At 37.4% G+C, this 24,220-nt stretch overlaps 1 protein-coding gene across 3 annotated transcripts in view; it reads left to right on the top strand.

Moving 5' to 3' along the window:
* The window catches only part of LOC6041296 (lachesin), a 94,987-nt gene that overhangs the window by 10,725 nt on the left and 60,042 nt on the right, over positions 1 to 24,220 (top strand). For 2 of the 3 annotated variants that reach the window (XM_038253939.1, XM_038253938.1), the window contains exon 2: positions 17,462 to 17,736. In XM_038253939.1, coding sequence (XP_038109867.1) covers positions 17,649 to 17,736 — 88 coding nt within the window. In that variant the 5' untranslated portion in view covers positions 17,462 to 17,648. Of the gene's footprint in view, positions 1 to 10,001; positions 10,355 to 17,461; positions 17,737 to 24,220 lie in introns of those variants that run through there. The other variant, XM_038253937.1, reaches the window with a different exon arrangement.

Here is a 24,220-nt window from a genome sequence, read left to right as displayed (position 1 = left end):
TTGGTTTCTTATTTAAACTAATTTTCTTGACTCTATGAGTGGTTCTGTTAATGTTGCGAACCACGGTTTGTTTGCTCTTTTTAGTAAACCGCCTCTTTTAATTCTTAACTAATTAATCCCAAATTTGAGGGGGGTTGGGGGGGGGGGGGGGGGGGTCTATTAGGATTCTATAAAAAAAACCGGGAATGGATTTTATTTATATTTTTTGATTTGGTCCAAACTTTGTGGAGTTCTTCCCGATTACCAGAGATTCAATTTTGTGTCATTGGTTCTCCCATACAAGAAATGGTACGTAAATACTCGACAATCTGAAACTTTTGAAGGAATTTCCTGATCGAAGAATCGATAAACGTATGAAAAATCATGTAAACATCAAAATTTATAGTGTGTTGGAATCGGGATGGAATCAGCTATCCATAAAAATTATAATTTCATGAAAATTTTCACAAAAATACGTATTTTTCCTGTATTTTGAAAATGCAATGTTTCTAGAAAAAATATTGAAAATTATTGTTATTGCAATATGGGTATAAAATGATTGGAATTTTTTCATACATTTCGAATGTTAAACCATTTTTTTTAAAACACGCAAAATTTTCACAAAACTACGTTTTTTTTGAAAAAAAAAATACTCAAAATTTCAGTTTTTACACACAGAAAAAAATATGGTAATATCCATCAGGAAATGGTGACAGATTTTGTGGCAAAATAAATGATAAGTTTTACCCCGGAAAATGATAAATTTTCATCAGTTTTTGATAAATATTCATTAGGTTCACATTTTTACACATTTTTTATGTAATATTACACAAATAAAGAGGTAATATTCAACCTACCAAATTTTCAACATTCCAAAATTCAACTTTTTTGTTCTGTGCAATATGGGTATCAAATGACCGGGATTTTTTCAAACATTTCGAATGTAATAACAACATATTTTGAAAACTCTCAAAATGTTCACAAAACTACGTTTTTTTCGAAAAAATATACTCAAAATATTAGTTTTTACAATATGGGTATCAAACGATCAGGATTTTTCATAAATTTCGAATGTGATAACAACATTTTTTGAAAATACTAAAAATTTTCACAAAACTACGAATTTTCGAAAAAATACTCAAAATTCAAGTTTTTACAATATGGTTATCAAATGATCAGGATTTTTTTCATTCATTTCGAATGTAATAACATTTTTTGAAAATACTTAAAATTTTCACAAAACATGCATGCATGAAAAAATCCCAATCGTTTGATATCCAAATTGTAAAAACGAAATTTTTGAGTTTTTTTTCGAAAATACGTAGATTACGTGGTGCAGTATATTTTTAATGTTTTTACAATTTAGATACCGCGAGCAAATTTCAAAAATAGTAAAAAAATGACGCTTTGCTCTTCATAAAATCGATAGTTTGATGAGTTAATACTAAAACTGCCAGTTGGAATAAATTTTTACGATCATTTACGACGAAAATTATCGCGAAAAAAACAGGACTGTGCGTCCCCAGAAGCACTGCACTTATCATTGATTGCCCGGATAAAAATTTGAGCATAAAGCACTGCTTAACATACAGTATTTCATTTTAAAGCTATTTTTTACCCGCATGGTTTCCAAAATTATGTTTAATCCTCTGCCTAATACTATGACATTTTAAAACATTTTCGTATCAATCACATTGTTGAGAACAGTTTTCAGAACATTTTCTATAAAATAGTATCAATTTTGGTTCATATTTGCAGAGAAATATCCAATTTCGTGAAATAGTTCGGAAAACCACTCACACTCACAAATCGAGTAGGCTTCCTCACAGCAAACACTCTCGATACTCACCGTGAGTGTGAGGGCTGAGAAAATTTACTTATATTTGAGTAAAATTAGGGTGTGAGTAGGCCGTTTCCAACAATTTGTTTTTTTACACAATCAATGACCACATCAATCCAAAACCAAGTGTCTTTAACAATTCGAGGTAGCGTCAATGTTTATAAATCCGAAGGTTTTGTGTTGGTGTGGTTTAAATGTATTTATTTTTTGTTTTGTTTTTTTTTGTCTGGATTTTTTTTTTCATTGCTGCAAAAGGAACCTTGGATTGTCAAAGACCACCGGTCGGCGGGCGATTATTTTCATAATTTTAAGATCGGTGGCCGGTCGATTCCGTTGAGGATTGACTTAACGCAGGATAAATCGGAGGCCGCACAGCCGAGGGGCAGCGTTTGCAAGTGAATGTTGGCAGCCATACCAGGGCCGTAGCCAGGATTTTTGTTCGGGGGGGGCTTGGGTTCAAAAATTCAAAAGATATGGAAATCAGCAAATCAGAAATACCACTCGTTTAAATTCACCTGGTTAACGGTATAATTATTGAGACGAATTATAAAACTGTAAAAAGAATGTATGCAAAAAAGATTTTAAAGAGTTCCATCTTATGATAAAAAATATTAAATTGAAGAAACTGCCTCATCCAAAATCCATTTTTTTCATATAGCATGTTAATATAAAAGGACTTGAAAAGAAAATGATTTTCTTACGTTTACTTGGATTGTTGAAATGTAATCGAATTTCATAAAAAACTGTCCGCTAGCAAAATGACGTTCATTTAAAATATTCCCTGAATAAATTTTTTTATAACAAAAAATGCCCGATAAAAATGTTAGTTTATCAAGCTTATGTAATTTCGTTTTTCAACAAATCTGGATGAAAAACTGATGAACAAATTGGAAAATTTTTACTATCTAATTCAAAACCTTCTAGATTTTTATGTTTAGCTGTGTGTATCTTTTGATGGCTAATTTCTACTATAGTTTTATAAATTAAAACTATGAATTGAAAAAAATGTAACACGATTTTTAATCAAATTAAAACTCAGAGCATAACTTTTCTTGAAATTATCTTTAAAAACCATTAACACTATTTTATTTAAATTGTTTTAAGGCTATTGAGGCTATTGCTTATTTTTTGATGCTAATGCAACCTCTCCCAACTAAAACAGACGATTAATTACTATTTGTATTGAATTAGGTTTTTTTTATTGAATTTTAATGTTTAAAGAGATATACACTACAAATTTACAAACAAACAATTTATCAAGTTTCTCAAATGAAAATTTGTTTTTAACCATGAACAACCGTTAAAGATTTATCTATACGTTCCTGAGATACAGAATGTTGAAATTTAAAATTGTGCGGTGAAAAATATAAATTTTTCACACATTGAAATCTTCAATTTGCTTATTACTTTTATTGCTATCCGAACTGTATTTTAATCTGAAATGAGCTTTGATAGAAGATATGATTATACTTGAAAATAGTAAAATAAATATGAATGTTTTACTAAACTGTTGGTAAATTTGGCTGTGTTGGTTCTAGGAACGGCTAATGCTCTCTTATTTTTGTTAGCAAAATAAAAAAATCTATATTTTCATTTCTGTGATTAAACTAATAAAAATGATGTAAAATTATATTGGTTTGTATATTTAAGCAATATCTTGACTCAGGAAACGAAATTTTACAAATTTTAGGATTTAGAATTTTTTTTAACGAAATCTGGTTCAATGAACAGTCAAGGAAACTTTACATAAGAATGTTTAAAACAATGAGATTTTTCCTGTAAATCTAATCTACGTCTGGCATTTTGCTACTAGAACCATATTAAACATTCAAAAGAAAATTTCAAAAAAACAGTTTTGCCCTATCATGCTAGTACGGAGCTCGGAAGGAACGTAACATTCCATATAAAAAACGCTCAAGCAACGGAAGGGACACGAAAATATTTTTGTCATGCGGTAAGCAGCTGAAAGGGAACAGAATCAAAAAGTGGTTCGTTTCTTTGCGCGCTACTTTTTTGCAATATTTTTTGATGAAAAAAACTCAAATAATTTGAGTTTGTTTATTGGAATGCGACTGTAAATTAGAAACGTTTGAAAAATTTTGTACTTGATAAAAAAAATTAAAAATCTATAAATGCAATTGCAAAAACGCAGAGTCGAACATTTCTCGGATTAGTTTTCAAAATGCCGTAACAGCCATTGGTAAACAAAGTCCTTTTTGCATCGATATTCGACCTACTTATGAAAAACCAATATCAATCATGCTCGAGATTGTTCATCTACACGTCCTTCAAGTGCCCCATACTTGAAAAAAATGAAATTTTGTTTCATTTTCGAGAAAAACGAAAATTAGTATCAGAGGTCACAGTGGCTCTTACGGCTTTTTGAAAACTCACCCGAGATTTAAAGGATAGAGTTTGTTTTTTTGCTGAGAGTGAAGTTAAAAGCGAAAGGAATTAGGGAAAGCTATTACAATAACCATTAATTTTTTGTTTAAAGACTCAACCAATTATTAATGTTAGAATTCAATAATAAAAATATAAGTCCATTTCAAATATTTAGGATTTTAAAATTTCGAAAATTGGGTAGTTCTAAAACCAAAAGCAATAAATAAACTCAACATTTAAAAAAATAAAAATTTGAAAATTTAAAGGATTCAAAAAACCAAAAAATTGAGCATTTCAATATTCAGTAATTTAAGAATTTTTAAATTCAAATATTCCAAAATACAAAGTAAAAACACTTTGAAATAAAGAAAATGAAATATAAATTATTAAAATTATGAATTTTTAAATTTTATATTAGGACGTTGTTGCCTCAACCGAGGTCGAGGGGGCGGAAAAAGCAAATAAAAATATATTGTGTATTAAAATGCATTTTGTACCAGTTGTTTTGCATCCTCAGTTTTCAAAAGAACCGGCTAGTGACGAATACTTTTTTTTTGTACTGCACATCGCAATTTTAGAAAAAATAAGAGTAGGGTGAGGACCCAGTTTTCGCCCCGCTTCAGTTTTCGCCCACCTACTGGATTTAATCTGTATTTAGCTAACTTTTACCATTGTTTGGTTTAATTTATTATTCAGGTTTACATATTCATTCATTTCTAGCTCTAATTGAAACATTTCTAGTGAATTTCTATTGTTTATTAAGTTTTTATAAGCATTTCAAAAAAAGCCTTATTGTAGCCGCCATATTTTTGTAAATTTCGACTACAGCGGGTAATAATGTTAATGAGGGAAAACAACTCATTTTGTCCGAAAATAATGTATCTGAATAATTCGTTGCTTCACTGCGAGTCTGAATTTCATGAAAATATAGTGATTTACCTTTTTTAAAAGTATAGCAAAGGTTATTTCTATAAAATAAAGTGGGCGATTTCTGGGGTCATGAAAAAAAAACATGAGATCCAATTTTCGCCCAGGGCGAAATCTAGTATTGTGTTTTCAGATTTTATGTAGAACCAGTTTTTGTTTACCATAAAAGCTTATATTATCTATTCGCAGCGATATATGCTACAAAATATATTTGGATCATTCCAGATTATTTTTAAAGGTTAATTAATCATTTTATTTTATTTCATTAATTAGGGTGTTTTGGTAAAAACATCAGTTCAAAAATTAACCTAAACTCAGATATGGGACACCTAGTTCAAACGTGGTAAGAGTTTACTGGTACATAGGAGAACAATTTGAGCAAAGGAGGAAAAAGTTTTTGCACAATATCCTTCAAAATACCTCATGTGCTTTAATATTTTCATTTAAGAGGTACTCGAAGTTTTCTATTGAGTCAATTCGGGAGCGAATGACCCATAGGGTTAAAGTTCCCCTAATAAAATCAACAACAACATGGAGCTAACTGTAACTGTGTGCCCTTATCTTGAGTGAATAGGGACACATAAGTTCTCTCGGGAATTTTGATTTAGTCATATTTTTTTTAACGAGTGAGAAAATGTTTTGGTTTTAGTTAGAATAAACAGAAAACCTCAAAATAAGTAGGATATCTGTAAAAAAAACTCCTAGGGTTTTTTGAACCTCAATTTATATTACGACAAAATTGTGCACATCAATGAAATTGAGCGTCAGGAACATGTTGTGTATCAATAGGAGACCATATTTGCTTAGCTTTGTGCCATAATTTCAATGGATTTCTTGATTTTTGTCGTGGGCGAAAACTGGTTCCAAGGGTGGGCGATAATTGGATTTAGGGAGGCGAAAATAGGCACTGCAGAGCACTTTATTAAAACGCAAAATTTCAACAAAAATGAACTTGTAAATGATAAAAACCTTTTGGAAACTTAAAATCAAATAGTGTATCAACGTTCTACAACAAATAGAACTGAAACCCATAAATTGTCTATAAATTCTTGTAAAATTTCTAAGATTTCCATTATAAAGTGGGCGATTTTTGGGTTCTCTACCCTATTTTCAAACGAGGCAAAACATGCCGTATTATTGACGCAAGAAAATGCACTTCAATTTGTTTTCTACATAATGGTGTGAAGTTATTTGAAACAAATATTTGATTTGTCCTTCTATTTTTCGGACGAGTTGCAGGGGAAGCAGAAATATGAAATTTTTAAAAATGTATATTTAGATTTTTTTATTATTTTAAAATTAAGACTCTGAAATTCTAAATCTAAAGATGCCAGAAATTCAAAAATTCAAAAAATCAATAGTTTGAAAACAGAAAAGTATAAAAATAAAATATTAATCAGAAATTAAATAATTTAAAAATTCAAAAATCACTTAAAACACGCTCCAAATATAAACTACATAATAAAATCCCGGGACCCGTGGTGTAGGGGCAAGCGTGGTTGCCTCACACCCAGTCGGCCTGGGTTCGATCCCAGAAGGTCCCGGTGGCAATTTTGAGACGAGATTTGTCTGATCACGCCTTCCGTCGGACAGGGAAGTAAATGTTGGCCCCAGTCTAACCTAGAGGTTAGGTCGATAGCTCAGTCTAGGTGTAGGAGTCGTCTCCTTGGATCCTGTCTCGGTGGAGTCGCTGGTAGGCAGTTGGACTAACAATCCAAAGGTTCGAATTTCGGGGTGGATGGAAGCTAAGGTGTAAATAGAGGTTTGCAATTGCCTCAACAATCAAATCTTCGGACACCTAGTGTCTAGTAGGAATCTCGCATTCGAGAACGCCAAGGCAAGTATAGCGAATAATTAAGATTTAGAATAAATTTAAGAATTTAAAAAAATAATCAATAAATATTCAAAAATGCTAGATAAAATATTTTGGGAATTTTTAGTCAATTAAGAATTACAGGATTTCTGCCTTTGAAGGCTTCACTTTGTAGAAGTATTTTAGAAATTTTGAATAAAAATTGGATGGTGGCACGGTGGAAACTAAAAAATGTGACCAAAAGAACGCTTTTTGGACGAGTTGTTGCAGAAAAAATTTATCAAGAAAAAAAATACACAGGCATCTCTCGAGAATTTTTCTCCAAGGCCTCAGATATATTACTCACCAAAATTACAAAAAAAAAAACTTAAAAAAAGAAAAATGGGATGGTATTTCTGATTATAGTCCAAATTTACAAAAAAGTTCTTCATATCAAAAAATGCTTAAGATTTTCATTACAAAATCTGAATATTTTTGCAAAATAAGGTATATTTTAAAAAATGTAGAAATCTAAGCTTTTGGAAATATACTGAAGGTCCCCAAAAGAAGTCTCGATAATCTAATATTTCGATTATCGGTATTAGATAATCGCATTATGAAAAAAAAATTACTTGATGTTAAAATCAAATTCGGCTTCTGCAACCTCATTTCAGTCAAATTCAATATTTCATCACCGCCATTATGACCGCTTTCTTAAAATCACTTTAGAAAAGTTTAGATGCATTTTTTTCTGTCTGATGCCGTACTGATGCTCGAAAATCAAAAATAACACACTTTTGTTCGTGATTCGATTATATTCGAAGTCGAATTTTTGCAAGGTCTGTGGGCAATCGAGGGTGGGCTGAACTTTATTTGACCTAGGCGCTCTTTTAGACACTTGTCCTTCTTTCTTCTTTGAAAGATAGCCAAACGTCTCAGTGTAGTGTCTCAAAGTAAATTGCAAACGTAAACGAGGCGAATAAAATATCACTGAATGAAACGATGTTCAAATATGCAGCTCAATTGTTAAATATTGGATCTATATTCCACAAAGTGTTTGTCCGACAATGGACGCAAAAATTACATAGTTCGATCAATGTATTCTAGATTCTCTATCTAACAATCTACTTCTGTGAGAATGAAAGAGAACTCACAATCATCGATTTGAGATTTTTTTTTCGATAGTCCATAATAAAAAAAAAATATGGGAAAAATTTCGGGGGGGGGCTGTAGCCCGGTAGCCCCCCCCCTGGCTACGGGCCTGAGCCATACCAAAAGAAGATGGATGTGTTGCTGTGAAGGCCCTCCCACTTACCGAGAGTGTTGAGTAAATTACTCACAGGTAACTTAGTATTTCCTCATGGTTGAGTAACTCGTGAATGAGTTTCCGAACTCTGATAAATAGTGACTTTCTCCAAAATATCTAGATTAAATTCCCGTTCAAATCTTTTCGAAAAAAATATAACTTTCAAAAATGTCAAATATTTAATATCACGCCCTATTGAAACATTAGAGTGGATCCAACTAGAAAAAATAATGATCTCTGTCAAAATGTGAGCAATCAAGCTAGTTTTAGCGAACTCAACTAAGATTTTAGCATCTATGAAAATTATAACTTTGATTGTTAGATATGCTTTAACCAGTCTCTCAGTGCATATGTTCTTTCAATATTCAATGTTGTCAATTTTCATCGCCGAGAGTTTGTTAACTATTTTTGGAAACAACTCAAAGTTCATAAATTCTGCAACGTAGATTTTGTAGAACTACACAGTAAAAAAATGGGTTTATTTAGAAGATATAATTTTGAAAGGTTAAATTTTACCTGTTTATGATGTAGTTTTACCTCAAACTGATGGGCATTTTAGTCCCAACCGTTTCTAAATTATCTCGAACGGTATTGTTCAAAACATGATTAGAATGAGTTCTGAATGAATCTGAAAATATTAAAATAGAAAAAAATAAACAACTGATAACGTGTTACTGAATGCTGATAAGGCGAACTCTAAGCATATGATAAATGAACCGAATTTTTAAAATATTATCTTTTAAAATATTACAGGAATGTATCTGAAAAAGCTAAACACAGTTGTAGGCTGGCTCAAATTTGACTTCCATTGCCATTGCAGGTCTGAATTGCACGGGTATACGCATAACTTCATCGCCGAGCTCCTGTGGTCTATTGGTTACAGGTTTCGTTTGATAAACGGAAGGTCGTGGTTTGAACCCCACATGGCTTGACACCACCTTTCCTCGTACTTTTCACATGTTTCGAGGACCGGCAGTGCTCTGTATATTTGCATCTGCGGAGTGCGCTGGGCCCAACCGCAAAATGTGCTTGGAGGGACAAAAAAAACTGCTTAAAAAGAGTCCCGGGCTTTTGGGATTTCACTGGGAACACATCCTAAGTAGCGTAATAAAAAAGTGCACTTCAGTTCTAGCGACACATATGGAAAGTACAACAGCACAGAGGAAAGGAAAAATGTTACGGCGTGTGGACAGATCAACACACTTGCTCAACAATAGCGCGTGTGCTTTGTTCCCCAAATGCCCAAGAACAGCAAATTGGCAGCCTCTGCAGATCAAAAATAGATCAGCAGGTCGACAATAGATCAAATAAATGGTCGCAGTGGACTCATGGCAATCAAACAAAAAAAAAACTTCATCATACTCGCATTAGTTCTACATTTTGGGCCAAAAAAGTTGATTGGTAAAAAAACTGAATTTTCATAACCTTTGATTGATCTTAAGTATGTTTTTTTAATATCATCAAAATAATTAAGAAAAAGGAAAATAATATGAATTAGTTGATTTGTACATAATAAACTTTTCTTCTAGGATAGCACTTAATTTGCGACCTGATAGCACATTTTGATTGTTTCAATTTGCATTCAAGTGTGATACAGAACGATTGCATTGCTAAACTTTCGCGCTGCGTTCGACGATAATTCAATGCCAGAACTCAACTTGTGCGATGTGATGATCCATGTTTTTGTTTTTCTTCAATACTCCGCGCGATACATTCGTTAGATCAGAGCTTCCGAAAGACAAATGTTTTGCTCGAATCTGTGGGGATGGGCCGTCCTTAAATGTGGTGCCAATGATTGAATTGTAGGATTTTGGAATGGAGTTGTCGTAATATGTGGACTCTTCCTATTTGCAGTACATCGCACAGAACGATACATCAGGAGCTCAATCAATCGCTGAAATATCAATGGACGACATCAGGTGCACACAAGATTGAGCTGGCAGCTGATCCACCCACAGGCTAACTTCAGGCTGACACCGACGGACGGTCGTTCTGGGGTGTCAATGTAGGCAGACTCGACTCGTCTCGGGTGCTAAGATAAACATTGAGGAAATGCGTCTGACGCTTTGAAGTGCGATTGCAAGCAAATGCACATGATGGCTGTCATTCTCCTTTTCAGGATCAGGTGGGTCAATCTACCGGAAATGTGCTCGTTGAAAAATGATTCCAGTTTTTGTCATATCAGAAATTCAATCAGAGATTCACCTTTATTCCTGATTTCAAATAACATAATAATTATTCACGCTAGTTCAAAGCTCAGTAATTAAAATTGGATTATTCCGCTAACTACTCGTCTATTGACAACAAGCTGCTTACAATCATAACCGCCAAAAAAGCACAAAAGTATGTAGTTCAGTTTTTTCTACGTTGTTTACATCACTGTTTAACTGTGCTAAGTGTTTTTTTTAAACTTTTGATGTGAATTACTCACCGTATTTTGGTTAAATATATCCGTACCGCTTCATAAGTGCTGCTTACCCTCCCGCGTAGTGTTCGTTTCGCGAAAAAAACGCGTATCATCGCGAATCGCGTGTAATTAACCAGCGAATTTGCCGCCGCTGCCGGTGAAAACTAGCGCCACTTTCGGTACCTCCGTACTTCCCGGCTGGAATAACAACAACATTCCACGCTTCGATAGTATCACCCATTGTAAGAGATTGTAAGCACACAGGCGGTGTACCCAATTCTGCTTAAGCGCTTTACCCATTTCGAGAGGGCCTCCGAGGGGAACGACACGTCTGCAATATGGGCTGCAAACAGTGTAACAAGAAGGTTTGCGATTCGGACCGCATTGTTTGTCGCGGTTTTTGCGGGTCGGCCTTCCACATGATCTGCGTCAAAGTGGACGTCCCGGCACTCGACGTTATGGGGATGCACCCTAATAACTTCTTCTGGATGTGCGATGAGTGCAGTAAGCTGTTCTTGAGCAGTCATTTCCGCAACCTCGTCAAAGACAACGATGCGGGTCCCAAAGCGTTTGTTGAGTCAATGAAATCGGTGCAGAGCGATATCGCCAAACTTGCATCGACGGTCGCCGCGCTCAACGAAAAAGTTGAAGCGCAATCAACTTCTTCGTCCGACTGGCCTACCCTCGGCCAAAAGCGCCAGCGGGACTCAAGCGCAGATCCACCAGGTAAAGCAAACATCCCGGCCGCTTCCCGTGGCAAAAAAGCTATGACGTCCGTGCCTATCATCGCGGACGCGGAGCCCGACGATTTGTGGTACATTTGGCTGTCCAGTTTCCCCCCAACCGTAACGGAAGAAGACATTTGCACAATGGTGAAGGAGTGCCTCTCTGTTGACGCTGATGATCCCGTCGTGGTGAAGATGCTAGTGAAGAAGGGAGCTGACATCACCAAACTCTCCTCCGTCACGTTCAAGGTCGGCGTCGGGCGAGACTACCGTGAGTCTTCTCTGGATGCCGACAATTGGCCGGAAGGACTAGCTTTCCGCGAGTTCATCGATTTCAGCAATCGACCCAGCGTCACGGCGGGGTTTTCGAAGCGTCGCACGGAATAATTCCTGACTCTCTGACCGCAACGCCACAACGCCATGACGAATCTTTCCACGACGATCAACATACTGCAATCGCTGACCCGGGACGCACGAACTCTCACATTATGGAAGACTCCGACTCTCCCGTCACAGTCGCGCCACCGCTCTGCAGCGACCTCACTTGTTCCGGTCATCCAAGTCGTCCCGGCCCTGTGTACGGTTCCAGAGAAGGAGTCTTCCAAATGCCTATCCCAGGCAAGTACTATTCCTCTTCTAACGACGGTTTTCCTCCGGACCCTGATACCCGTTTGATTTCCAGCAACGTCTGGGCGACATGCGCGAACCGCGCCGACCAGCCCAGCTGCAGCTACCGCGACGAACCCAATCGGTGGCAATCCGACGAAGCGGTGCCTGGACGCACGACCGCACAAGAGCATCGCGATGATCAACCGCGCCGCAGCTACCGCCACGAACCTCATCGGTGGCCAACGGACTACGCTGACCCGGGACGCACGTACCATCGCATTATGGAAGACCCAGACTCTCCCGTCACAGTCGCGCCACCGCTCTGCAGCGACTTCACTTGTTCCGGCCATCCAAGTCGTCCCGGCCCTGTGTACGGTTCCAGAGAAGGGGCCTTCCAAATGCCAATCCCAGGCAAGTACCATTCCGTTTCACAAGACGGCACTTTTCCGGACCTTGATACCCGTTCGACTTCTAGCAACGTCTGGGCGACATGCGTGAACCGCGCCGACCGACCGAGTTGCAGCTACCGCACCGGACCTCCTCGGTGGCATTCCGACGAAGCGGTCCCTGGACGCACAACCGCACGTGAGCATCGCGATGATCAACCGAGCTGCAGCTACCGCCACGAACCTCATCGGTGGCCAACGGACTACGCTGACCCGGGACGCTCGTACCGTCGCATTATGGAAGACCCCGACTCTCCCGTCACAGTCGCGCCACCGCTCTGCAGCGACTTCGCTTGTTCCGGCCATCCAAGTCGTCCCGGCCCTGTGTACGGTTCCAGAGAAGGGGCCTTCCAGATGCCAACCTCTGGCAAGTACACGCGTTCTCTCGTTCAACCGACGCCCCTTGATACTTCACAACCTTCCAGCGATCACCAATTGTCCGTTCCGTCGCGAAATCATGTCCCTTCATCTCTGGGTCCTGAAAGGGGTCAGGAATGTCATCTCTATTACCAGAATGCCGGCGGAATGAACGGAAACATCGACGACTACTTTCACGCCAGCTCGGGAGAATGTTACGATTTCATCGCATTAACAGAGACTTGGCTCAAGGACCACACGCTATCCTCTCAGATCTTCGGACCTGAGTATGAAGTTTTCCGATGCAATCGAGGTCCGGACAATAGCAGGAAGATGGAAGGAGGAGGTGTCCTAATCGCCGCACGTCGCTGCTTCAAGCCGCACCGAATTCTCAAAGACGCTTGGAAGGGCGTCGAGCAGGTTTGGGTTTCTGTGAAACTGGCTGATCGTGTGCTTTACTTATGCGTGGTCTACTTCCCGCCGGATCGGACCTTTGACAAGGACCTGTACCGGATCCATCTTGATTCTGTGGCATCCGTAGCTGAACGAGCGCGCCCGGCTGATGACATCATCGTTGTGGGTGACTTCAATTTGCCGAAGCTGACCTGGACACCTTCCCACGACGGCTTTTTATATCCAGATCCTGATCGTTCTCAATTTCACTCTTGCGCAAGTGATCTCCTGGAAGGATATAACATGGCGACCTTGCAACAAGTTAATCATGTGGAGAACGAAGATGGGCGTCGGCTCGATCTCTGCTTCGTGAGCGCACAGGATTTCGCCCCAACGCTAACCACCGCTCCGATCCCGCTCGCCAAGGTTGTTCGTCGTCATCCCGCCCTTATCATCACTGTGGCCGGCACCCACAGCTGCACGGTTCGTGATCGACAAGACACTGTACGCCACAATTTTCGCGGTGCTGATTATGAAGGAATGTCGCTAGCACTGGGTCGCATCAACTGGGAGAGTGTGTTGGATTCTGTCGACGTCGACGCTGCCGTTGATACGTTCTCATCTATAATGCGAGACCACATCGACCAGTTCGTACCCAAGGTCAGGAAGCGTGTCACCTATCACCTTCCGTGGCAAACTCCAGAGCTTCGCAACCTCAAGACACAGAAGAGAGCTGCCTTTAAAGTCTCCTCCAGGTGCGGAACACTCTCTCTTCGAGATTATTACTTGAGCATCAACAGCAGATACCAGCGACTGAGCCGCAGTTGTATGGCAAGCTACCAACGCCGGAAGCAGCGTGAATTAAAGTCCAATCCCAAGAAATTTTGGAAATTCGTTGACGAGAATCGTAAGGAATCTGGACTGCCGTCGTCCTTGCACCTGGCCGACGAGGAAGCTGAGAGCACCGAAGATATCTGTAAGCTGTTTGCCAAAAAGTTTGCAAGCGTTTTTCAAGCGAACCTGTAACCGAAGACGAGGCCCGATCTGCTGCCGACAACGTTCCTCGTTGCGACCGCTCTCTTGCTTCGATAGAAATTGACGAAGACGCCATCTCAGCTGCGGTGACTAAGCTAAAGCACTCCAGCTCACCAGGACCGGACGGGATCCCCTCGACACTGCTGAAACGTTGTTCATCGGTATTACAAGTACCCCTCTTACACCTATTTCGCCTATCCCTCGCATCTGGAAAGTTCCCGTGCGCATGGAAGCAAGCCTTCATGTTCCCTGTCCACAAAAAAGGCGATCGCAGGAACATCGAGAATTACAGAGGTATATCGGCTCTGTGCGCTGCATCGAAGCTGTTCGAGCTGGTGGTGATTGATCCCATTTTCGCTCACTGCCGCCAGGAACTATTAAGCGACCAACATGGATTCATTCCGAAACGTTCCACCGCAACAAATCTACTCTGTTTTACTGAGTTTGTTATTGACAGTTTCGAAAATCGCTCGCAGACTGACGCGGTGTACACAGATCTGTCAGCTGCCTTTGATAAGATCAATCACAACATAGCAATCGCCAAGCTCGAGAAACTTGGATTCCGCGGTAGTTTGTTGACATGGTTTAAGTCATACCTGTCGGGACGCTCGCTGCGGGTGAAAATTGAAGACGCACTATCCGAAAGCTTTGACGCCACATCTGGAATAGGACAAGGCAGCCATCTCGGCCCGCTAGTGTTTTTGTTCTTTTCAACGATGTCAACTTCACCCTCTCAGGACCCCGTCTTGCCTACGCAGACGATCTCAAGCTGTTCGCCAAGGTCGACTGTTTAGACGACGCCAAAGCCTTACAACGTGAACTCGATAAATTCGCTGACTGGTGTGCGGTGAACCACATGGTTCTCAACCCCGGGAAATGCCAAGTGATTACGTTTAGCCGGAAACACATCCCGATTCCGTTCGACTACCATCTGGGTGACACACTGGTGCAAAGAGTTGATCACATTAAGGATGTTGGTGTCATCCTGGACTCAAAACTGACATTCAAGCAACACATCTCCCTCATCACCGCCAAAGCATCGCGTCAGCTCGGTTTGGTGATCCGCATGACACGCCACTTTACAGACATCCACTGCCTTAAAACTCTTTTTTGCTCCATAGTTCGCTCCCCGCTGGAATACTGTTCCGCGGTCTGGACTCCGCACTACAACAACGCTGTTTACCGGCTCGAGTATCCAGAGAAGGTTCGTCCGCTACGCCCTGAGATCACTGCCCTGGAGAAATCCCCAGCAGCTTCCGCCATACGAAGACCGCTGTCAGCTCATGCACCTCGACTCACTTCAGCTGCGTCGTGACCTGGCCCGTGCATTGACTGCCTCAGATGTACTAACTGACAGAATTGACTGCCCCTCTCTTCGCGAAAAGATCAACGTAACAACACCTGCCCGCCAGCTACGCCATACGCCAATCGTGCAGATCCCTTTTCGACGTACAAACTACAGCGCCAATGGAGCTGTAGTCGGACTGAAGCGAGCCTTCAATAAAGTGTCCACTGTTTTTGATGTTAGTTTGTCCCGCGATGTGTTAAAGTCTAAGTTTTTATCAGTGTTGAGACGATTGTATTAGGGGAGTGTGGGGTAATTTGGACACCCTAAGGAAATTGCTCTGTTACGGGCTGTATGGATATTTTAAAGGAATGTGGATGACACCAGAGGATAATAGAGACCATATTTGATGGAAAAATGTCATTCATTTCGATAAATTTTGATGAAAAACCCATTTTTATCGCAAAAGTTAAAAGGTGTCCAAATTACCCCCACATTTTTATGTGGGGGTAATATGAACACCCCTATGGGGTAATTTGGACATGCTTCGTGGGGTAATTTGGACATGCTTTGTGGGGTAATATGGACATACCTTGTGGGGTAATATGAACACCTTTTGAGGGGTAATTTGGACACATGTTGAAGAATAAGTTTAACATTTGAATTTTTGAGCTATTTTTTATCCTTCAACCTGGTTTTGTAATTGCTTTATATTTTGAAGTGTTGCTCACAATATTTCATCAAAGGTTTAAATAATGATTTTGTGATAGAACTATAATTCAATAGGAAGATAACAAATAGTTCAGTGTAGTATACATAATTTAGTCATTAATACTGAAATGATTTAAACATTGATTCTGGATCAGGCACACTATACTTGTTTTTAGTGATTAAGGTATCGTTTATGTTTAAATAAATCAATCTTTATATAGAATTTATTAGCCTGAAAATATATTTTTTTAAATTTTACATTCTGTAGCCCTTCAAATTTAAATATTATTGTAAACCAGCATAGAAATTAGAAATGTCAAAGAAATTAATTAAAAGCAATCAACATTAGAGTCTTGTTGAACGCCAAATGTAGAGTAATCAGATTTTCATCAATTCGAATATTGGAATAAATTTATCTGAATTAAAAAATAGGGGTTTTGTGAAAGTTCTCAGTGCTCACATTCATTTTTGATTGTTTTGACTTATTAAACCCCTCTAAATTTACCTAAATCCCTTTAAAAACTCATCCAACCATGAAAGTTACTTTTTTGTTGCCTGACAGGTAGACTTTCAGGTATGTCCAAATTACCCCACAAGCCATGTCCAAATTACCCCCATAGCATATTCTATCATAAATTGCGATTTTTGATGATAAAAATGGATAAAATGCACAATTTTTATACGCACGTATCCCAGGCATCGTCCAAGCATCCCCCTTAAACAAAAAATGTCCACTTTTTTGCCATATAACTCCTGCAAAACCTTATTTCCTAACCTTCAAATATTAGAATTTAAGGCAGTGCCAACCGGCCTTTGGAAACTTTTACATATTATACTAAAACTACTTAACCTATTCCAACTTTTTTGGTTTGTCCATACTCCTAGGCCATTACTAGTACTAGCCTTATCACTTAAATTGCCGTTTTCACTTTATATCCGAAGAAAACGTGATTTTTAAAGGGGTGTCCAAATTACCCCCACTGTCCATATTACCCCAAACTCCCCTAGTTGGCAGTTTTAGTATTAGGATCATTTGGGCAAAAAGTGCCTGTTGAGGAATAAAATAAATAAAAGTTCAGTGAAGTTACCGAAAAACACGGCTTAACAAGCATTAAACAGCCGCCAAACGTTCAGCCAACAATGGTCGCGTGGTGGTGGGGGAAAATGCCTCTCCAGGGAGTGAAAGCGAAAGTGTGGAACGGAGGAAAAGTTGAACACATGTAAATGAGAAGGATAAAACTATTTAATTTTATTCTTTACACAGCATTACGGCACATGTATGGAACGGTGGCAGCGTCCGGAAGAGTGAAGTGAGTGTTTGTGGAGCAGACACACAGCCGTTTCCAGGGCAATCCTACGGGAGTCGTGGAAAGCGACGACGACGAAGGTTGGGGAAAAAGTGCAGAATCGTGGAAGACTCCGGAACAAGCAAGAAAAACAGTGAGCAAATAATGAACAACAGCACATTAGGAGCAGTGTTATTAGCACTGTTATTTTGCCTTCATACAGTACCCTCGACAGTGTCATCGGAGGTAACAGGTGAGATAATTGCTTCAAACATTTTTTTCCTTCGAATATGAATTTATTTGTTGAAAAATCATTGAAACAAAAGTTTTGTTACCCAAAATAGTAATTCTTAACCCCTCAGCCTAGACAAAAATAAATAAATAATTATTTAAAAAGTTTACACACAACTCAGCGGTCAGAGCATTTTGTTATATCTCATGACGGAGGGGTGGTAAGGCCCCTTCCATTTTTGAACATTCGAAAATAAGACATGTTTTGCAATAATGTGCAGCCTGAAAAAGTGATGAGATGGAAAGTCGTTGTCAAAGGGACTTTTATGTAAAATTCGACACTCGATTTGATGGCGTACTCAAAATTCTGACAAATCGTATTTCTCATCGAAAACAACAAAAAAACTAGTTTTGTAAACTCTGCCATTTTTTGTTACTTAACTGAAATTTTTTTTGGAACATTGACCCTGAAAGGTCATTTTTCATTTGGAACATAAATGTATATTTTAAAATTTCGTGTTTTTTTCTTACTTTGCAGGGTTATTTTTAAGAGTGTAATAATGTTCTACAAAGTTGTGAAGCTTAAATTTTTGTAATTGTCACCTCCGATTCTAAAAATTTATGGTGTAAACCTTGCAATATGTTGCTCATCAGTATGGGAAACCTACTTGACTTGACCTTATAATTGCGTTTATCCTTTGGGACCTTTCTAAACCACGTGGACACTTTTTCGGAATCTGTAACCCCCCCCCCCCCTCGTGGACAATACAAAAAAAAACTTTTTTGCAGGGCTGCGGAGTCGGGTCATTTTTCAAGCGACTCTGACTCCGACTCCGGCTTTCTGAGTTAAGCCGACTCCGACTCCGGCTTTCCACAAATTGTTGACTCCGGCTCCGACTCCGACTCCGACTCCAGCTTTCCGAAATTTGTTGACTCCGGCTCCGACTCCGACTCTGACTCCGACACCTTATCTGTATTTTAAATATTTGAAAAAAAAAAACGCATTATCAGCACAACAATTTTCTGAGTAAATTTAAATTTTTTTGATTGAAAAATTGGAACATTTTATTTAACTACTTTAAATTTACATTCATTTTTGCCTTCCTCACTGAGGTAAGGCTATAATCCTGCTCGAAAAATGAACTCTTGAAAAACAGCTCGAAGACCTATATTCATGTAAACCTATCGACTCAGAATCGAAAACTGAACAAATGTCTGTGTGTGTGTGTGCGTATTCACTTTGGTGCTCAAAATTCTTGCCAAGTTTTCTCGGCACTGGCTGATCCGATTTGAGTCAAACATGCTGCATTCGATTTATTTTGGTAGACATACTGCACTATTGAATTGTTTGAAGATCCGATAAGTAGTTCAAAAGTTACGTATAAAAAAGTGTCAGAGTTGGGAATCAGGTGCTGGAATTTTGATGCCGGATCTCACTTATCTATATGAAAACAATGTCCGGATCTATCATCCGACCCATCGTTGGTTAGGTAATCAAAAGACCTTTCCAATGAGTCCAAAACATTGAAGATCTGGCAACCCAGTCTCGAGATATGACCACTTAAGTGATATTTATGTACTTTTTCGAAGCCGGATCTCACTTAAATGTATGTAAACTATGTTCGGATCCATCATCCGACCCAGCGTTTGTTAAGTTTGAAGATCTGGCATCGCTCACTCTCAAGTTATGACCGTTTAAGCGACATTTGTGTTTTTTTTTATTGAGAAATAGATGGAATTTGTGTCCAATCATATCACCAAATGTTGGTAAAAAGTGAGGAAGGCGCCAACCACATAGGTGGATTAAGTTAGTTTTTTTTAAATTAATAAGCTAGCTACGCTAATTTTCAATTGTGTTTTTTTTCATCGTGTTTTCATTTACTGAAAATTTTAGTTGTGCAGATTTCAGTAAATTTAACTGAATTCAGTAATGAGAAATTGGTGTGCAGTAACTATCAAAGATAACCTGGTTTTGAAATAAACCTTTTTCAAAGTTTCTTTTTTTTAAGCTTTTTTGAATTTATTGGACGAGAGCACGACACTTTGTTTTGTTTTTATTTACATACAAAATGAGCATGTTGCGTTTCAAGTAGAAGATTGATAAAATATTAAAGTTGATATTGTTTTAAAAACAAAACATATTTTTGTTAAATACTGTTAGTGAGCTTTCCAATCACAATAAAAATGCTTCGAAAACATCATGGTATCTGATAAATATCTTGAACCAAAAATTAAATTTAACAAAAAAATGTCAACGCAGTGCAAGCAATTCAATAAATAAATTTAAAATATAAAAAATGGGAACTAACCTGAATTATAACAAACATTTAACAATAAATAAGTTCGTAAATTATATTATTTTTTTGACAACTCCGACTCCAGCTCCGACTCCGGGTCTATCAGAAATTTACGACTCCGGCTTCGACTCCGATTCCAGCTCATACAATTTAGCTGACTCCAACTCCAGCTATTAGAGTTTGGACGACTCCGACTCCGACTCCAGGTCTCCAAAAAGATCCGACTCCACTGACTCCGGCTCTGACTCCGGCTCCGAACTTTTAAGCATTTATTTTGAAAAGTGTTGCTATTCGATTCTGTTATTTTTGGTACAGAAAAGTAGGCTATTTCGTCGTTCAAGAATAACAGGAAAAGTAAGTAATTTTCAATTGTGTTTTTTTTCATCGTGTTTTCATTTACTGAAAATTTTAGTTGTGCAGATTTCAGTAAATTTAACTGAATTCAGTAATGAGAAATTGGTGTGCAGTAACTATCAAAGATAACCTGGTTTTGAAATAAACCTTTTTCAAAGTTTCTTTTTTTTAAGCTTTTTTGAATTTATTGGACGAGAGCACGACACTTTGTTTTGTTTTTATTTACATACAAAATGAGCATGTTGCGTTTCAAGTAGAAGATTGATAACCCGAGCAGACGGAAATAACTTGGGAAGGTCAGTTTTTGATATTGTGAGAAGATCGAAATATGTTATTGGGATGATCGGATTAGTTGTTAAAATAACAAAAATCAATAACAAAGATTTGTTCGAAGAATAACTTAAACTGTTATTATGTTGTTATTGCAATAACAAACCAATAACACAGAAGGAATCATGAAGGAATAACAAGATTTGTTATTTTGTGCGGAGAGGTGGAGCAGCATAATAACAAAAATGTTATTGAACTGGTATGTCTCCATAACAAAAAAGTTATTGTTTTGGTTTATTTGTAATTTGCAAATAAACCTGCAGTTGCCATAACTCCTCTGTACTAGTCAGGGCTGCAGAGTCGGGTACCTCCAAGCGACTTTGAATCCATACTTTGAAGACAACTCCGACTCTGGATGCAGGATATGACGTCAACGACGACTTTAGCTCTCCAAAATACCCGACTTCACAGATTCCGACTCCAAGTAAAAGTTGCTGAAAATTAGATGAATCCGATGCAGTCTCCGAGGTCACACTCCAGCTCGAACTTCAACGTCAGCTCCGACTTCCTGGCTCTGTGAAAATAATAACAGTTTTTGTTATTCACACTTCAAAAATTCTCAATAAATAAATCAATTCCGTTAGGGAATATAACAAAATAAAAAAAAAGAACTCTCAAAAGTTAATTTATCGGATTAATTTTAGCTTGAAACCCTATTTCATGGTGAAATAATGACCCCGATGAAATTGGTCAAAATTATTTCATAGTTCTAGCCAATTTTAGTAAAATCCCTTAGGGGGTATATCAAATAATTAAAAAAATCAAATTTCAAAATTTCAGCTTTTTAGAATAATTTTAGCTTAAGGACCCCATTTCATGACCAAAATAATGACCCTGACGAAATTGGTCAAAATTATCCCATAGTTCTAACCATTTTAAACTAAGTCCCTTTGGGGGTATATCAAATAATTAAAAAAATCAACTTTCAAAATTTCAACTTTTAAGAATAATTTTAGCTTAAGGAACCCATTTCATGGCCAAAATAATGACCCCGACAAAATTGGTCAAAATTATCCCATAGTTCTAGCCAATTTTAGCAAAGTCCCTTAGGGGGTATATCAAATAATTAAAAAAATCAACTTTCAAAATTTCAACTTTTTAGAATAATTTTAGCTTTAGGACCCCATTTCATGACCAAAATAATGACCCTGACGAAATTGGTCAAAATTATCCCATAGTTCTAACTATTTTAAACTAAGTCCTTTAGGAGGTATATCAAATAATTTAAAAAATCAACTTTCAAAATTTCAACCTTTTAGAATAATTTTAGCTTAAGGACCCCATTTCATGGCCAAAGTAATGACCCCGACGAAATTGGTCAAAATTATCCCATAGTTCTAACCATTTTAAACTAAGTCCTTTAGGGGGTATATCAAATAATTAAAAAAATCAACTTTTAAAAATTCAACTTTTTAGAATAATTTTAGCTTAAGGACCCCATTTCATGGCCAAAATAATTACCCTGACGAAATTGGTCAAAATTATCCCATAGTTCTAGCCAATTTTAACAAAGTCCCTTAGGGGGTATATCAAATAATTAAAAAATCAACTTTCAAAATATCAACTTTTTAGAATAATTTTAGCTTAAGGACCCCATTTCATGGCCAAAATAATGACCCTGACGAAATTGGTCAAAATTATCCCATAGTTCTAGCCAATTTTAGCAAAGTCCCTTAGGGGTATATCAAATAATTTAAAAATCAACTTCCAAAATTTCAACTTTTAGAATAATTTTAGCTTAAGGACCCCATTTCATGGCCAAAATATTGACCCCGACGAAATTAGACAAAATTATCCCAAAGATCTAAACATATTTAACAAAAGAAAAAATAATAACAGATTGTGTTATGGACACTTAGAAACTTTTCCATTTGTGCGATTTGTGGTAATTTTATTTCTAAGTCAGTATACCGAACGAATAACAAATTTTGTTATTAGGAGAGTTTTGAAATGTATAACATTTCCTCTTATTGGCGTGTTATTAAACATTTTCAATATAATATCACTTCAATACCAAATTTTGTTATTTTATCAGAAACTGTTATTATTTTTTCTTCTTGAAGTTGAACTTCAGGTTAAAATAATAACACTTTTTGTTATTTTAACAGGATTTGTTATTGAAATATTATTAATTTTGTTATTACCGTCTGCCCGGGAAAATATTAAAGTTGATATTGTTTTAAAAACAAAACATATTTTTGTTAAATACTGTTAGTGAGCTTTCCAATCACAATAAAAATGCTTCGAAAACATCATGGTATCTGATAAATATCTTGAACCAAAAAATAAATTTAACAAAAAAATGTCAACGCAGTGCAAGCAATTCAATAAATAAATTTAAAATATAAAAATGGGAACTAACCTGAATTATAACAAACATTTAACAATAAATAAGTTCGTAAATTATATTATTTTTTGACAACTCCGACTCCAGCTCCGACTCCGGGTCTATCAGAAATTTACGACTCCGGCTTCGACTCCGATTCCAGCTCATACAATTTAGCTGACTCCAACTCCAGCTATTAGAGTTTGGACGACTCCGACTCCGACTCCAGGTCTCCAAAAGATCCGACTCCACTGACTCCGGCTCTGACTCCGGCTCCGAACTTTTAAGCATTTATTTTGAAAAGTGTTGCTATTCGATTCTGTTATTTTTGGTACAGAAAAGTAGGCTATTTCGTCGTTCAAGAATAACAGGAAAGTAAGTAATTTTCAATTGTGTTTTTTTTCATCGTGTTTTCATTTACTGAAAATTTTAGTTGTGCAGATTTCAGTAAATTTAACTGAATTCAGTAATGAGAAATTGGTGTGCAGTAACTATCAAAGATAACCTGGTTTTGAAATAAACCTTTTTCAAAGTTTCTTTTTTTTAAGCTTTTTTGAATTTATTGGACGAGAGCACGACACTTTGATTTGTTTTTATTTACATACAAAATGAGCATGTTGCGTTTCAAGTAGAAGATTGATAAAATATTAAAGTTGATATTGTTTTAAAAACAAAACAATTTTTGTTAAATATTGAGCTTTCCAATCACAATAAAAATGCTTCGAAAACATCATGGTATCTGATAAATATCTTGAACCAAAAATTAAATTTGTCAACGCAGTGCAAGCAATTCAATAAATAAATTTAAAATATAAAAATGGGAACTAACCTGAATTATAACAAACATTTAACAATAAATAAGTTCGTAAATTATATTATTTTTTACAACTCCGACTCCAGCTCCGACTCCGGGTCTATCAGAAATTTACGACTCCGGCTTCGACTCCGATTCCAGCTCATACAATTTAGCTGACTCCAACTCCAGCTATTAGAGTTTGGACGACTCCGACTCCGACTCCAGGTCTCCAAAAAGATCCGACTCCACTGACTCCGGCTCTGACTCCGGCTCCGAACTTTTAAGCATTTATTTTGAAAAGTGTTGCTATTCGATTCTGTTATTTTTGGTACAGAAAAGTAGGCTATTTCGTCGTTCAAGAATAACAGGAAAGTAAGTAATTTTCAATTGTGTTTTTTTTTCA

The sequence above is a fragment of the Culex quinquefasciatus genome, chromosome 2 (assembly GCF_015732765.1).
Source record: "Culex quinquefasciatus strain JHB chromosome 2, VPISU_Cqui_1.0_pri_paternal, whole genome shotgun sequence".
Taxonomy (NCBI): Eukaryota; Metazoa; Arthropoda; class Insecta; order Diptera; family Culicidae; genus Culex; species Culex quinquefasciatus.
Note: the sequence above shows the minus strand (reverse complement) of the source record. Positions and strands in the feature narration are given on the sequence as shown.